Source organism: Ictidomys tridecemlineatus, chromosome 8 (genome assembly GCF_052094955.1).
Source record: "Ictidomys tridecemlineatus isolate mIctTri1 chromosome 8, mIctTri1.hap1, whole genome shotgun sequence".
Classification (NCBI taxonomy): Eukaryota; Metazoa; Chordata; class Mammalia; order Rodentia; family Sciuridae; genus Ictidomys; species Ictidomys tridecemlineatus.
In genome coordinates this window covers 155,071,484-155,086,602 of record NC_135484.1, presented here as the reverse complement: position 1 = coordinate 155,086,602, position 15,119 = coordinate 155,071,484, and the positions used below count along the sequence as shown (strand labels likewise).

At 49.9% G+C, this 15,119-nt stretch overlaps 1 protein-coding gene across 3 annotated transcripts in view; it reads right to left on the bottom strand.

Annotated features, from left to right (window-relative positions):
* Window positions 1-148: 148 nt before the first annotated feature.
* Window positions 149-15,119, bottom strand: part of Scgn (secretagogin, EF-hand calcium binding protein) — a 52,037-nt gene continuing 37,066 nt past the window's right edge. The window contains exons 11-12 of one of the 3 annotated variants that reach the window (XR_013425500.1): window positions 11,032-13,910; window positions 149-3,503 (exon numbers count right to left, since the gene is read on the bottom strand). Coding sequence is in view for 1 of the 3 variants with exons in the window: in XM_078020638.1 (XP_077876764.1) it covers window positions 13,863-13,910 (48 nt within the window). In the remaining 2 variants the exon portion in view is untranslated. Of the gene's footprint in view, window positions 13,911-15,119 lie in introns of all 3 variants that reach the window. The other 2 variants (XR_013425501.1, XM_078020638.1) reach the window with 2 other exon arrangements.

Genomic DNA, 15,119 nt, shown 5'->3' with positions numbered 1-15,119 from the left:
TTCCTTATTAACTTGAAATGTGGTCACACATAAGATCCTGTAAAGTCAAATATGATCATAGCCAACACCAGAGGGAGCCCAGTAGGCATTCTGCATGAAAATATATGCAATTCTTAATGCATTTCTATAATGACACTGGACAAAGTGCTCAGTCAAATCATGAACGTTTCATTGAGAAGGTCTAGGAAGAAAAACAGAAATCAGTGCTTAAAACATACATTCACGCTTCAGCCTTTCTGTGAACTGGGGAAGATCTGAAATAAGAATGGTGATTACAGGAACAGCAAGTGTAGGGCCCACAAACACCCTTACAGACCTGTGCCAGTTGCTGTGCTGTCTCCTGGGTACACAGAAAGTCCCACAGGCCTGCTTCACACCCAGCTCTCCCCTTGAACAGGTGACCTGACCCTTTGTGCTCCCGTATCTTCACCTGCACATGACAACCGCGTATGCTTATTGTGAAGATGAGATGAAGATTGTCTCGATAGAGCCTCTGACACGTAGCCCACGGTCAGGTGTTTGTCCTCAACCAGGGGCAGTTCTTCTCCCCACAGGACATTTGACAATGTGTCTGCAGACATCTTTGTTTATCAGAACCAGGGGCGGTTGCTGGCAGCCCTCAGGTGTGGGACAGGGATGCTATCTTACGATACGCAGGACAGCCCCTGAGTCACCCACCCCAAAATGCCACAGGTGCCAAGGACAAGCTCTCCATCATTAACAGTCCCTTGCAGGGAGTCTGCTGTGTTGGACTTCATTTGAATTTCTAGAAATACGACATAATGAAATATAAAGTCCGTCCCACCAGAGGACTACAGTCTAATAGTAAAGCCATGACTTGTAAAGTCTGGGGTGGGAAAGGGCGAGGACCATGCAGGGAACAACCCTTTCTCCCGTGTAGTTCTCCCGGTGGCCCTGGACTGACCCAGTCCTCTCCCCACCCTTCTCCCTGGACGTTCTCAAGAGTGACTGTGGCCTGGGCTGGATGCAGCTTCTGTTTCAGTCCCTCCTGTAGGTTTTTTTTTTCATTACTTTAATGAAATTCCTGAGGCCAGGTAACTTCATAGACTTATAAATATCTAACTCATAAACAAAATAGATCTACTTGGCTCACAGATTCCGAGAGTGAAAGTCCCAGATTAGGCAGCTGCATTGGTTTCCTGTGATGAGGACCTAACAGAGATGGCATCAGGTGGGAACAGCGAAAGGGCAGAAAACAGACCAAAAATCAGGAAGCCTGAGCACAATTCATTCAGGGGTTGGGAGTGCTCCCTCAACTCATTCTCAGGTAGCTTAGGGGTCCCCTGCGAGATTCACACTCCCCCGCAAGGGCAGCTCCCAGTGACCCAAGGAGCTCCACCGGGGCCCACCTCCTGGACATGGCACATGGCCTCCCAACACTGCCACCCTGGGGACGGAGCTGCCCACCCATGAGCCCTTGGAGGGCAAACCACATTCCAACCATGGCACTTCCAGAAGAGGCCGCTAGGGGGTGCTGCTTTCTGGGACACGTGCGGAGGAGATGCCATCTGTCCTGGAGAACTTCCAGAGCCTTAGGGGGCGGCTCACCCTGGGCTTCCGTGGCCCCCGAGGCCCATCTGTAAGTAATCAACCTGATCTGCCTAGCCTGCATTTGTGAGTCTTCTGCGTCACCTGCCTCAGCCAGTAGTGAAAATGCAGCCCACAGCCGGGCACAGTGGCACTCTCCTGTAATCCCAGAGCTCGGGAGGCTGAGGCAGGAGGATCACAAGTTCAAAGCCAACCTAGCAACTTAGCAAGGCACTTAGCAACTCAGTGAGACCCTGTCTTTAAATGAAAATACAAAAATAATGACTGGGGATATGGCTCAATGGGTACGCACCCCAGTACAGAAAGAGAGAGAGAGAGAGAGAGAGAGAGAGAGAGAGAGAGAGAAAGAGAGAGAGAGAGGAAGGAAGGAAGGAAGGAAGGAAGGAAGGAAGGAAGGAAGGAAGGAAGGAAGGAAGGAAGGAAGAAAGAAAGGAAGTTAGTTAGTTCAGCCCATGGTCCAGGGAGCGGCAGAGTAACCAGTGCGGTGGGCCTGCTCTGCAAGAGCAGCACCATCACATCCAGTCTGCGGTGCGAAGGCCCGGGTGCCCAGGTGCCCTTGTGCCCTTTGGTGGTCCAGGGACACCTTCCAGGCAGCTCAACACCCCTTAACTTAGCCTTGCTGGAAAAGGGCGTGGTGGCGGCTCCCTCGGCATTTCCTGTTGAATACAGGCTTGAGCTGTGAGAGACGGAGGGACCACGGGCAGGGGACTCACGGCTCTGTCCTCTCCTAGAGTCCAGCCCGTGTGAGCTCAGCTCTTGCCTCCTGACTCAGCCCCTCCTTTCCTCAGTTCCAGAAGTTTCCTGGAGTCCTCCTTAGCCATGGAGGAAAGGAGAGCCACTGACCAAAGCTATGGGTGGCCCAGGGGAGAGTGGGAAGAAGACCTTTGAGTTGAAGCCTGGCTAGAGCCCTGTCCTCTGTACCTGAGGGAGGCCCCGGGAGCTCTCTTGACACTCCTCAGCTCAGGCCTCCTTTCCACTTGCAGCATGGAAGGAACAACCCCTGAGAAGGCCATGTGAACTCTGACCCTTCAGCACGTCGAAGTATGAGTTACAGTCCCCTCCCTAGCTCCTTGGGTCCTGCCTGCCCAGAAGCTCTGTGCCAAACTCAGAACCCACCACGGAATTCCTATGGCACAGTCTTCCAGGGACAGCTGGAGGCAGGGGGTCCCCACTGTGTGTCAATTGCACTCAACTTCGCGTCCACTGTTAAGACCTAAACGTGGAAACGCATTCTGAGGGAGGCCGAGAGGCTGAGCAGGGGCAGAGGACCAGGAGCCCGCCTCCTGCCCCCTCGGCTGGCTTTGACTCTGGCTGCAGCTGGGCGGGAGGCTCGGCTCTGGCCACTCTTCTCTCAGGCTGCTCTCTGTCACAGCAGGCTGCTGAGGTCCACATCTCTCCAGACAGAAAGCCATGTCCACGCATGTCTTTCAACCGTCTACCTGAAATCTTTAGCTATGACTCTTCTGTCGGGGCTGAAGGTTCCGGAAATGAGGAGCCCAGGGGGGCTGACATTAATGGATGTCTGTGTCGTTTCTAGAAGAATCGGCAGACAGCGGAAATTCCTGTGCAAACTTGCAGGACCACAGCAGCAGAACTGACCGTCAGAGGGACAGCAAGGCCAGTTCCTGCCTGTGGGAGACAGGTACAGGAGGTCTGAGCCATGCTCTGGGGAAGGGTCACTCCTGAATCTACTTCTCCTGGGGCAGGTGCTGCAGCGAGGTCTGTTTCTGCAGGGCTGGGATCCAGCTGTGGACTTCAGCACAACGCAGGCCTGGAAAGCACCTGGGCTTGAGGCTCACACGTCATAATGGGCTTTACTTAGTAAGACTTGTGTCCTGGACAGCAGCTGGAAAGCCAAGCAGAGGCCACGACATCTTCCAAACATTGGCTCCAGGCTCATTGTGGGGACAGTATAGGAGCAACATTATCCAACTCTGCCAAAAAGAAGAAAAACTGATTTTTTACATCCTGCCCAGAGCTGCAGGGTGGCGTGACACACAGTGCCTGTGACTCGCTGAGGCGGGCTTCCCTGGAGAACACAGATGGCCGAGGACCAGAGACCCAGGGAGGGGTTTCTCTTATCCTTGTGCATGTCTGGGCGTGTGCTTTGCTCCAAAAGGAGAGTTTTCCTGAGTCTAGAAGGTGTTACCTAGGCCCAGACCACTCCTCTGTCACCTTAGCTGGAGTGGGTTCGGGCTCTCCTGTCACAGGGGAAGTCCCCTCTTATTCCCATCAGGAAGGACACTGTGGTCTTTGCAGAGTATGTCAAGCCTCTGGGGTGAACTGGAGGGCCAGCACTGGGGGCCCTGCTGGCTCTGGGATGGACTGACTGGCAGGTGTCACATGCAGGTGATATCACAGAGCCATCCCTTGCCCCTCTCTCTATTCCTTGCTGTCAGTCAACAGTGTCCAGTAGTGTCGAGGGGCCAGAAGCCGGCAGGAAGGGAATCCACGGCTGGGAGGGTCCTGGCCCAGGGTGGGTGTCCTGTAAGTAGGTCAGAATTCCCAGAGAGATGAGGAGAGGTCTCAGAAGCAGACAGCCCCTCCAGCACCCGGCATCATTGGTCCGTCTAAGCCAGAGCTTCCTGACTACCCATGAGGAAGGACCAATTGGTTTATTTATTTTTTTTCGTTTTGTATTATCCAATCTGTTGTGGGCTATTACTTTTGTCAAATATAATAAAAGTAAATGGCTAGCAACAGGAAATAAAAATAAACATTCAAGACACCAGCAAGCTCTTAACCTTTTGTCCAACAGACTTAGAATTACATCTCAGTAAACGGAATCAGAGCAGACATGATCTAGGGGAAATGAGGGGCTCCTGTGAACTGAGCACATTCACGGGAAATGCGCTTACAGGTGACAGCTGCGGGTCACACTGATCTCAGTGCCGACCAGCTCACAACCCGGAAAATCGCACTTTGAAAAAAAGCACAGCGCTAAACCCCTGAGCTCCAAAGTAGAAGAAGCAAGAGAACCACTGAAAGGCAGGAAGGAAATATATCTTCTGTTTAATTCCTATCTCGCATGTATTAATTCCGAGCATGTCTTGCAATGGGTATATGATATGGTACATATTATGGCAGATAGTTTATGAACAAATAAATGTAAGTGCATGAAGGAGGCTGATGATTCTTCCATAATAAAAATGTCTACAGATAATCCCAGACACTCAGTCCAAGGTTGTAAGGGGCCTGAGGAAGTCTGTGCAGGATGGAAGCTGTGTGCCCTCCATGCCCCGATCTCAGGAGTGACACACGTCATTCCCTGCGTCACAGTCCAGCCAGGCACAGTGTGGGAGGGGACTCCACGCCTCAGGGTGTGAATACCCAGGGATGGCGCCTCAGGAGACCTTGTGGTACTCATCTTTATATCAGTGCTTCCCAATCTGTCAGGCCAAAAGAATTACCTAGGACGCCTTTTCAAATAAGGGTTCCATCAAGATCCCTGAGACGCTCGGAAGGAGGTAGAATGTCTATGAAAAGTGCCTCCAGTGGTTCTGACGACCTGGAAAGCCACGGAGGCAGGATACATGCTCATTAAAGAAGTGAGAAGTGACTTCAAGGGTTGACAAGAGGCCTACCCCCTCCTGATCCTGGGGCAGAGCCCAAGATATGAAGCCGGAGGTGCTGTGTGGAGGAGAGGGATGGCTGAGGCAGCTTCCAGGGAGCAAGGAGGCGGGGAGGCCAGAGAGCCCGGTGCGAGATTTGAGGAGAAGGCCACACACCTTGTCACCCGAGGACCACTCGCATCTGCAAGAGCACCAGCCCTGGGTGCCAGGCCCCACCACCCTCTAACAGTGCAAGTGCAGGTAGAGTCTTCACCCCGATCCTGTAACCCTCACCTCCTCCTCTCCCATTTTTAGGGCCCGCCCAGAAAATTCCATCTCAAAGTCCTTCACTTCATCACGTCCTGGACAATCGTCAGACCACCTGGTCCTGGACAATCTCCTCCCTATTTTGAAGTCAGCTGTGACACACAATCTAGCCTATGCACAGGGGTAAGATCTGCCATGTTCCCAGTTCCAGGGCCTATGTAGGGGAAGAAACCTCAGACACCAGAGTTCCACCTACACATTAGCCAGGAGACAGAGTGGTCATTCCTCTGCTGGAAGGGGTGAGGGTGGGTAGCACTGTGAGGACTGCCAGGCCAGTCCAGGTGCCTGTGATGGCAGCATGACCTGTGCTCGCAGGACAGGGCCGGCCACCACTGTCTGCAGTATGTGCTAGCGGCTGGTGTGTCTCTGGCTCCCACTGGACCTGCCTGTGGCTCTAAGCCGACTCCTCCTCCTGTAAGATTGACCACAAAAGTCTTCTGGAAATTCTGTCCAGATACCTACCATGGCAGAGGGACGCCTCATTTCATCCACAAACACTTGGTATCACTTTACCTGTCTCACTGTTTTATTTAAGTCTCTGTCAGGTTTTGGGGGGAGAGGGGAGGTTAATTTCACCCTTACAGGAAATTTTCATAAAAGGCTCAAAATACACCTGCTCCACCCTTCTTCACCCAGGTTACCTGCTGCCAGTGTTGCTCCCATGTGCAGGTCCTCTCTCTGTCACACAACGTAATAGAGCATAAAAATGGGTCACCAAGCTACAGCCTGCAGGCCAGTTCGGGCTTGCTGTCTGTTTTTATAAATTGTATTGTATTAAGCAGGTGAATCCACCCCTCTCCATGCTGTTGGAGGCTGGTCTGTGACAATTGTAGGGTCAAAGAGTGGAAATGGTTTGCCTTTTGGCCCTTACAGAAAGAGGAGCCACTGAGTGTCCCCAGTGCTCCCAGGGAGGAGCCATTCATTACGTGTGCCCTGTCTGCCCTCCTCTCCACTTCCACTCACATTGCTGTGAGACAGAATGACGACAGGTGCAGTTGACATCCTCTGAGCCACAGTGCTCCTGAGCCACGCACACCAAGCCGCCAAGGACTCTGAGAAGTTAGTCCCAGCCTATCTTCATTCACAGGCCAGGAGACCAACAGGGGTCTCCCAAGGGCTCCGCTGTGGGGTGCCCTCAAAATTCATAGGTCGAAGTCCTAATTCCCAGGACCTCAAAACGTAACCCTGCTTGGAAATGAGGTCATTGCAGATGCGATTGAGAAGATGAGGTCACAGTGGTGTCAGCTGGGCCCCCTTTCTAGCACGACCGATGTTCTTACAAAGAGCGAAGAATTAAAACAAGTAACTCAATTAGTAAATGGCCCCAAGAACTAAATAGAAATTTCCCAAAAGAAGAAACACAAATGGCCAACAAATATCTGAAAAAATCTTGAGCATCTCTCACAATCAGGGAAATGCAAGTCAGAACTGCACTGAGAGGCCATCTCACTCCAGGTAGAGCGGCAAAAATCAAGAATCCAAACAATAGGAATGTGGGTGAGGAAGTGGGGGAAAGGTGCACTCATACACTGCTGGGTGGACTGAAGGTTAGTGCAGCCACTCTGGAAAGCAGGTTAGAGACTCCTCAGGAAACTAGGAATGGAACCACCATATGACCCAGCTATCCCCCCTCTTCAGTATATACCCCAAAGATCTAAATCAGCACACTATAGTGATATAGCCACATCCATGTCTATAGCAGCACAATTCACAATAGCGAAGCCATGGAACCAACCTATGTGCCCTTCAACAGATAAACGGATAAAGAAAGTGTGATATATATACATACACAATGGAATATTGCTCAGCCATAAAGAAGAATGAAATAGTGGTATTTGCTGGCAAATGGGTGGAAATGAAGAAAATCTTGCTAAGTGGATTAAGTCAGACTCAAAAAATGAAATAAATGAATGCTTTCTCTCATAGGTGGAACCTAAAGCAAAATAAGGGAAAGGTGACAGGAAAGGAGATTGGATCTCATAAAAACATAAGTTAGATCAGTGGAGTAGAAGAAGGAGAGCCAGAGGGACAGGAAGGAAGGGGAAGGGGTAGAAATGTGGAATGAGTGGGTTATTTGGGGGTTTTTTGGTGTCTAGCTTTTTGAGTTCTTTATATACCCTAGAGGTTAGTGCTCTATCTTATCTGTGAGGGGTAATGATTTGCTCCCAAGATGTAGGCTCTCTATTCACCTCACAGATTGTTTCTTTTGCTGAGAAGAAACTTTTTAGTGTGAGTGCATCCCATTTTTTGAATCTTAACTTTAATTCTTGCACCACAGGTGTCTTATTAAGAAAGTTGGGCCTAATCCCGTATGATGGAGATCAGGGCCTACTTTTTCTTCCATTGGGTGCTGGGTCTCTGGTTTAATTCCTAGGTCCTTGATACATTTTGAGTTGAGTTTTGTGCATGGTGAGAGATAGGGTTTAATTTCATTTTGTTGCATATGGATTTCCAGTTTTCCCGCATCATTTGTTGAAGAGGCTATCTTTTCTCCAGTGCATGTTCTTGGCACCTTTGTCTAATATAAGATAATTGTAGTTTTGTGGGTTAGTCTCTGTGTCCTCTATTCTGTACCATTGGTCTGCCAGTCTGTTTGGGGGCCAATACCATGCTGTTTTTGTTACTATTGTTCTGTAGTATAGTTAAAGTCTAGTATAGTGATGCCACCCGATTCACTCTTCCTGCTCATGATTGCTTTAACTATTCCAGATCTCTTATTTTCCAGATAAATTTCATGATTATTTTTTCTGTTTCTAGGAGGAATGTCATTGGGATTTTGATCAGAATTGCATTAAATCTGTATGGTGTTTTTGGTAGTATGGTCATTTTGATAATATTAATTCTGCCTATCCAAGAACAAGGGAGATCTTTCCATCTTCTAAGGTCTTCTTTGATTTCTTTCTTTAGGGTTCTGTAATTTTCATTATATAGATCTTTCACCTCTTTCGTTAAGTTGATTCCCAAGTATTTTATTTTATTTTATTTTATTTTTGGAGGCTATTGTAAATGGAGTAGTTTTCCTCATTTTCCTCTCAGAGGATTTGTCACTGATATACAGAAATGTCTTTGATTTATGGGTGTTCATTTTATATCCTGCTAAGTTGCTGAATTCGTTTACTATTTCTAGAAGTTTTCTGGTGGAACTTTTAGGGACTTCTAGGTATAGAATCATATCATCAGCAAATAGTGCCAATTTGAGTTCTTCTTTTCCTTTGTGTATCCCTTTAATTTCTTTCATCTTTCTAATTGCTCCGGCCAGTGTTGAACAGACACTTCTCAGAAGAGGATATACAATCAATCAGCAAATATATGAAAAAATATTCATCATCTCTAGCAATTAGAGAAATGCAAATCAAAACCACTCTAAGATTTCATCTCACTCCAGTCAGAATGGCAGCCATTATGCATACAGACAACAATAAGTGTTGGTGAGGACGTGGGGAAAAGGTACACTCATACACTGCTGGTGGGATGCAAATTGGTGCAGCCAATATGAAAAGCAGTATGGAGAGTCCTTGGAAATCTGGGATTGGAACCATCATTTGACCCAGCTATCCCTCTCCTTGGTCTATACCCAAAGGATTTAAAAAACAGCATACTACAGGGACACAGCCACATCAATGTTTACAGCAGCACAATTCACAGTAGCTAAACTGTGGAGCCAACCTAGATGCCCTTCAGTAGATAAATGGATTAAAAAAATGTGGCATGTATACACAATGGAATATTACTCAGAAATAAAAGTGAATAAAATCATGGCATTTGCAGGTAAATGGATGGAATTGGAGAAGATAATGCTAAGTGAAGTAGCCAATCCCCAAAAAACAAATGCCAAATGTTTTCTCTGATATAAGGAGGCTGATTCATAGTGGGGTAGGGAGAGGGAGCATGGGAGGAATAGAGGAACTCTAAATAGGGCAGACAAATTGGAGGGGAAGGGAGGGGACAGGGGGTTATTAACGATGGTGGAACGTGATGATCATTATTATCCAAAGTACAGGTAGGAAGACGCGAATTGGTGTGAATCTACTGTGTGTACAACCAGAGATATGAAAAATTGAGCTCTATATATGTAAAAGAATTGCAATGCATTCCACTGTCACATATTTTTAAAAAACTCAAAAATAAAATAGAAACATGGAAAGAATTTAGCAGTAGCCCATTACAGACATACAAATGTACCAAAAAGAAATTCACCTGTACGTATATGCAGAAAATTCCCATCAAAAATAAATAAATAATAAAGGAGTAAAAGAAGATCAATAGAGGAGAAGAGAGAGAATGGGGAGGGAGGAGGGAAGGGAAAGGGAGAATGAGATTGAAATCAAATTCCTTGTGTCTCTTATCTTGTGAAAATAAACCCAAATAAGACGTACAGTATAAATGCTCTAATTTTTTAAGAAGAGTGGGGAGGATATGGACCCAGAGACACACATGCACACGGGGACCCAGGTGAAGGCGAGGACAGAGATGGTGATGCTTCCACCACCCAGGGAGTGCCAAGATCGCCAGGAGAGAGACCCGGAACAGACCCCCCTCCTGGGGACAGATCCCCTTTCCACCTCGGGAGGAAACGGCTCTGAGGACACCTTAGTCCCAAACTTCCAGCCCCCAGGACCACGAAACAACCCACTTCAGTTGCCTAAACCAACTGGTTTGTGGGTTTGTTATTTTAATTCTGGGAACCAGAGACTGCTCCAGAGCTGGGACGGAGTCCAGCCCTCGGTCTGTCTGCGGCTCTTTTCTCTGCAGACCAGCTGAGTCCACGCGCCCACTTCCATCTGGACAGTCAGGGATGGGCTCCTGGAAGAGGTGACGCGTGTCCATGTATGGAGAGTGGGAAGAGGGGTCGCACAAGCCAAGCTGGAACATAGGACCCCTATAAGGAAGCCCCTGGTTAACACCCATATTCCCCAAGTGGATTCTAAGGCTGCGGGGGATAAAATCCACAGCCACTAGCCAGCCCTTTAAGGTCTCTGTGAACTTGGATGGGCCAGAAACCAAAGGTCAGGCTTCCATAAACGCAAGAGCTGTCCTTGGCTGGCTTGTCAGGGCACAGTGGATGTGGCGGAGGGAGCAGCGAATAGATCACATCAAGCAGCCCCTCTCTCCTGAGGCTACTGCCCCAGGCCACCTGAACCTCTGGGCATGAGCAGCATCTGGGTCTAGAAGACAGAGCACCCAGTGAAGGTGAAATAGCAGAAAAACATCAGAAGGGAAGTTTTCCTGTTCAAGACAGCAAAAAGGAAAAAGATCCAGCAAATATTCAAGGGACTAGTAAAACTGAGCATGATTTTGATTGAATTGACCCATGGGATCATCCAGCCCATTTGGCTCCTTAAAAGAGCTCCACAGTGACCTTCGGAAGCCCAGAAAACACATGGGAGAGCAGAGGTGGAGACAGAGCCGCCAGCCTCAGGCTGTGTTCAGTTACTGCTCAGCTCACAGGGGCTGGTGCTGAGCCTCCACATCTGTTAAAGGCCATGCTCCACCCTGGAGCGTGCGGACGGGGCCTGCCAGCCCCCTGGTGACAGCGTGGCCATCTAATTGCAGGCTGCCCTCTTTCCCCGCCCTGTCGACTCACCAGATGCTGCCTCTTCCACCTCTGGCTGCGCTGGAGTTCCAGATGCGTCATCCTGACGCTGAGAAGGCCTCTCAGATCCTGGCTCAGCAGAGCCCTGTCATTAGCCACAGGAACACTCCCCTGCACATCAGTACAACTGTCAGGAGGTCATCGAGGCTGACTCAGCCTGACTCAGAGTTATAACAGAGGCACCAGCGTGTGCACCCAGCGCGGGCTTCCACAGGAACTGCCCTTCCTCCCTCCCCAGCCACCGCACCACCACGTCCTCTCCCTCCACCTTTCTGCCATCGGTTCACAAAACAAGAGGAGAGAAGAGCCCGGCTTCCATAGGGCCAGGTGAAGATGGGCATCAGATTTAGATGGAGGAAGAAAACAGAGGAAGAAAACAGAGAGTCGCAGAACAGGGCGTCTTAGCTCACTGGGGGCCCATCACTGAGGGGCCGGCTCTCACTGCAGGCTGCGCCTGAGCCACCTGAGCCCTTTGTACCCAGAGAAGGTGAAGCGGAGGATGCGGGTGCACTGGAGCTGGCTTCCTCTCCATGTGCGTGGGACACAGGAGCCTGGATGTGACCTCCATGTGAAGCCACGTCCTGCTGCTGCTTGCTGGAGTTCTGCCCTGGAGCCACATCCAACCCCAGTGCTTGGGACCCAAAGAACTCTCCTTCTGATTCCACCAGGGGAAAGGCTTTTCCTACTCGGAAGCTGGGGTCCAGCTTGATCTCCTGCTTCTCCAAGATCCTCTGTTCTCCCCCCAAATCCTTTTCCCTCTTCTCTGTCTTGTCCACAACATCCAAGTTCTTAGACTTTCAAAAGACTTGTAGGCCAGGGCATGTAGCTTTCCTAGAGTAAGAAATTGGTCATTTGGAGATTAGCAGGAAAGAAACTAGAAAATGCAAAGTTGCTTCCTAATTAAAATTTCAAAATTGATAGCTGGCTCCGAAGGTAAACCCATGGCACTGAGGTGAAAATCGGTAATACTGATCCTTACTGGATATGTGGTGTTTTTGTTCATAGAGAGTTTGCACATTGTGACTTATTTAAATATTGCATAAAGGTAGTAGTGCTTTTCTTGATTAATGCTTTTATTTTATGACCCCTTAGATTTTGCTTCTGGGGCAAGTACTCACTGGCTCCCAGCTGGCAGCCTCTACGTGCTCAACAAAGGATCACACAATTATCACCTGGAGTAAAGGAAAGAAAGATCCAAGCTTGTGTCAAAGCTCCCTGGAACCCTGCTCAGGCCCAGAGGACAGAATGTCCCCTGTTCCACCTAAAATCTCCTAACAGAGCACCCTAGAAAAGAAATGTTCTCTCTGCTTCACAACTGAATTTGTCTCCTGCATTATCTCCCGGATTTTCTGATTCATAAAAGAGAAATGATTTGAAGCCTCACCGCAGCCCTCTCTGTTCACAGCTCAGCTCCTGCTTCGGCACCAGACTCGGCTGTTTCCTGAAGCTCAAGCCCAGGTACAGTCCAGCTGTCCCTCGGTTCCTGCACTGAAAGAGGCCCCATGGGGAGGTGGAAAGGTTCACTGCTCCTCTGTGTTTAAGAGCAGGACACACTCAGAGAGGAAGCGACCAAGAGCAGAACAAGTCCTGCAGTGGCCCCAGAGTGTAAAGCCAAGGCTCGGCCCATGTGAACGTCAGATGCACAGACCCGAGGGACCACTGGACACTGCAAGGGGGTGCATGAAGGGTGAAGTGTGGACATGGAGTAGGGGTGAGAGACTGTGCCGAGCCCCATTCCTCTTTCCACCATGACCAGCCCACCTGCCTGTCGTGGGTAGAGCTTTGTATTTCATAAAAGCATTTTCACACACAGTCGCCCGTTCACTCCTACGACCTCCTCACCAACCATGAAGTAGTACTATTATTGTTATTTCCATGTATTAGAGGAGGAAACCAAGGTCACGCAGGTTGTACATGGGAGCAACACGGAGCAGTGGCGTGGGATCGAGGACAGCCGGGTGGTGGTTTCCATGTTCAGATGCGCTTCTTCTCGTGGATTTAGGCTTTCCCTTAGTACAGGTTCTTCCTGACCTGAAATGCGCTGCAGCATCTATAGCACTGGGTGCACGTGTTTGTCCAAATGGCCTGCGTCTGCCCTAATACTTACAGGGCCATATTCACAGAACCCATTGAGCATTTTGACTCATAAAAGCAACTTTGAGCTTCAGACTGTCTTTGGGTCGATAGTTATTGGTAAGTCATAATATCCGCCGTTTCAGTGCGAAAGGAAATGTTTCCCCTCACTCTTCCATCAGAGCAGATGCTTCCATGCGCTGAGGCTGGCACCCTGCTAACGTCCAAGCTGTTGTTTTAATTAATAATGGTATTTAACTGTTGTACAAACAACCAGAAGTGAGAGAAGGGGGGGAACGGAGAAATATCATAGCTATTTTTTGTCATTTTGTCAGTGATTTTTTCTTCCTGAAAAGTATCATCTTCATCATCGCTGTTATCATTATTTAGGCAAGTGAAGGGAGGGAAAAATTGTTTTGTAATTCTGCCTTAGCTGGAATCAAAACCGCAGAGGATTTCTCCAGACATACCCTGACTTCTTCTTGTGCTTGAGAACTGCTGATAAAATTCTCCGGGCCTGGGGAGGAGTCGCCCAGTGCCTCCCACCGGGGCTTTCCTGGAAGTCGGGAGTCTTATTCTGCAGATGAGGAAGTGATGTCTGGAGGTGAGCTGATGCTTCCCAGCTAAACAGCCAGGGAGTCAGAACTAGGTCCGACTACAGGTGGCCAGCCCCCCGGGGCTCTTCCCACTGGGCACGGTGTGGAGACGCGCGCTGGCGTAGGAGCAGAGCGGGCCAGCTTCGGTCACTCCTAGACACAGCGCACAACAGGTTTCCAAATCTTGCTGGAGCTTCCCACCTGTGGAGGATGGAGTCACACAGAGAACACAAGAGGAACAGGAATTGAGACGGTATTAATTAAAGGGTGATAGGAATCGGGAGGAAGATGGCAGTGGGGGTCAGGAGCAGGCTCTGCTGGGAGGGACGGTGCAGCTGGCCAGCAATGAAGAGGACAGCAGCCAGCAGCTGTCCTAGAGCACGGGAGGAAACAGAGGCCAGAGACCTGGTGTCCAGGGAAGGCTCAGTCAGGCTGGCCCAGGAGGGGAAGACCTGGGAGAGGGGATGGAAGCAGCTTTTTCCATCAGATGGAAACTTGGGCCACGTGAAGCTCATTTTGTCCTCAGCTCCTCCTGGAAGTACCCACGACCCTGAGTGTCCTCAGCCCAACAAAGCATCAGTCAGCTGGCTGCCTGCTGCTGGGAAGGCCTGCGTGTGCCCTGAGGAACCCAGACCCAGGTGAGTTGAAGCCGGGCCTCGTCCAGCAAGGCCTCTGAGGCTGCTCGTCTCCCCGTCTTGTCTGGGTGCGGCCCAGAGGTCTGCGATTTCTGCGTGAGATCACTGCTGTGTGGAACGACCCAGCTCTTTCTACCTGAAGATCTTCCCCCACCCTCACTTCGGGTGCTTGGAAGAGCTTTGCTGGACTGGACAGTCTGAGCGCTCCTGTGGAGTCTCAGCCACGTGCCACCTGTGAGCCTTGGGGGCTGCCCTCCGTGGATCTGGATGGAAAGAAAACCTCCCCCCAGCCACCCCTACCTGCACTGCCTGCAGCCAGGAGGGAGAGGGGCCAGCTAGAGGTCAGTGCGGCCATTGCGGAGTGAGACCCTCAAGATCCTCCAGTGCAGCCGAGGTCAGGGAAGTGGGTCTTGTCTGGCCACTGGCCCAGCACTTACTTTGGGCAGCTCCAGAAAGAGCTGTGTTCAGGAGCAGGAAATGGAAACTGGAACTCTCATACGTGGCTGGTGTGAGATGTCACAGCTCCGTGGAAATCTGTGGCAGTTCCCCCAAATGATCAACAGAATGACTACGGGAACCAGCCGTCCCGCTGCTAGGTACACACACCAGAACTGCAAAATGTGTCCCTGATACACACGTGCCAGCGTGTCCTGCCCCTTTGGTCACGATAACCGAAAAGTGGAAACAAACCAAACGTCCACCCACGATGAATGGGCAAACAAAACGTGGACCTTCCTCACCGTGGAATATCACCCAGCCATAAAAAGGAAAGGAG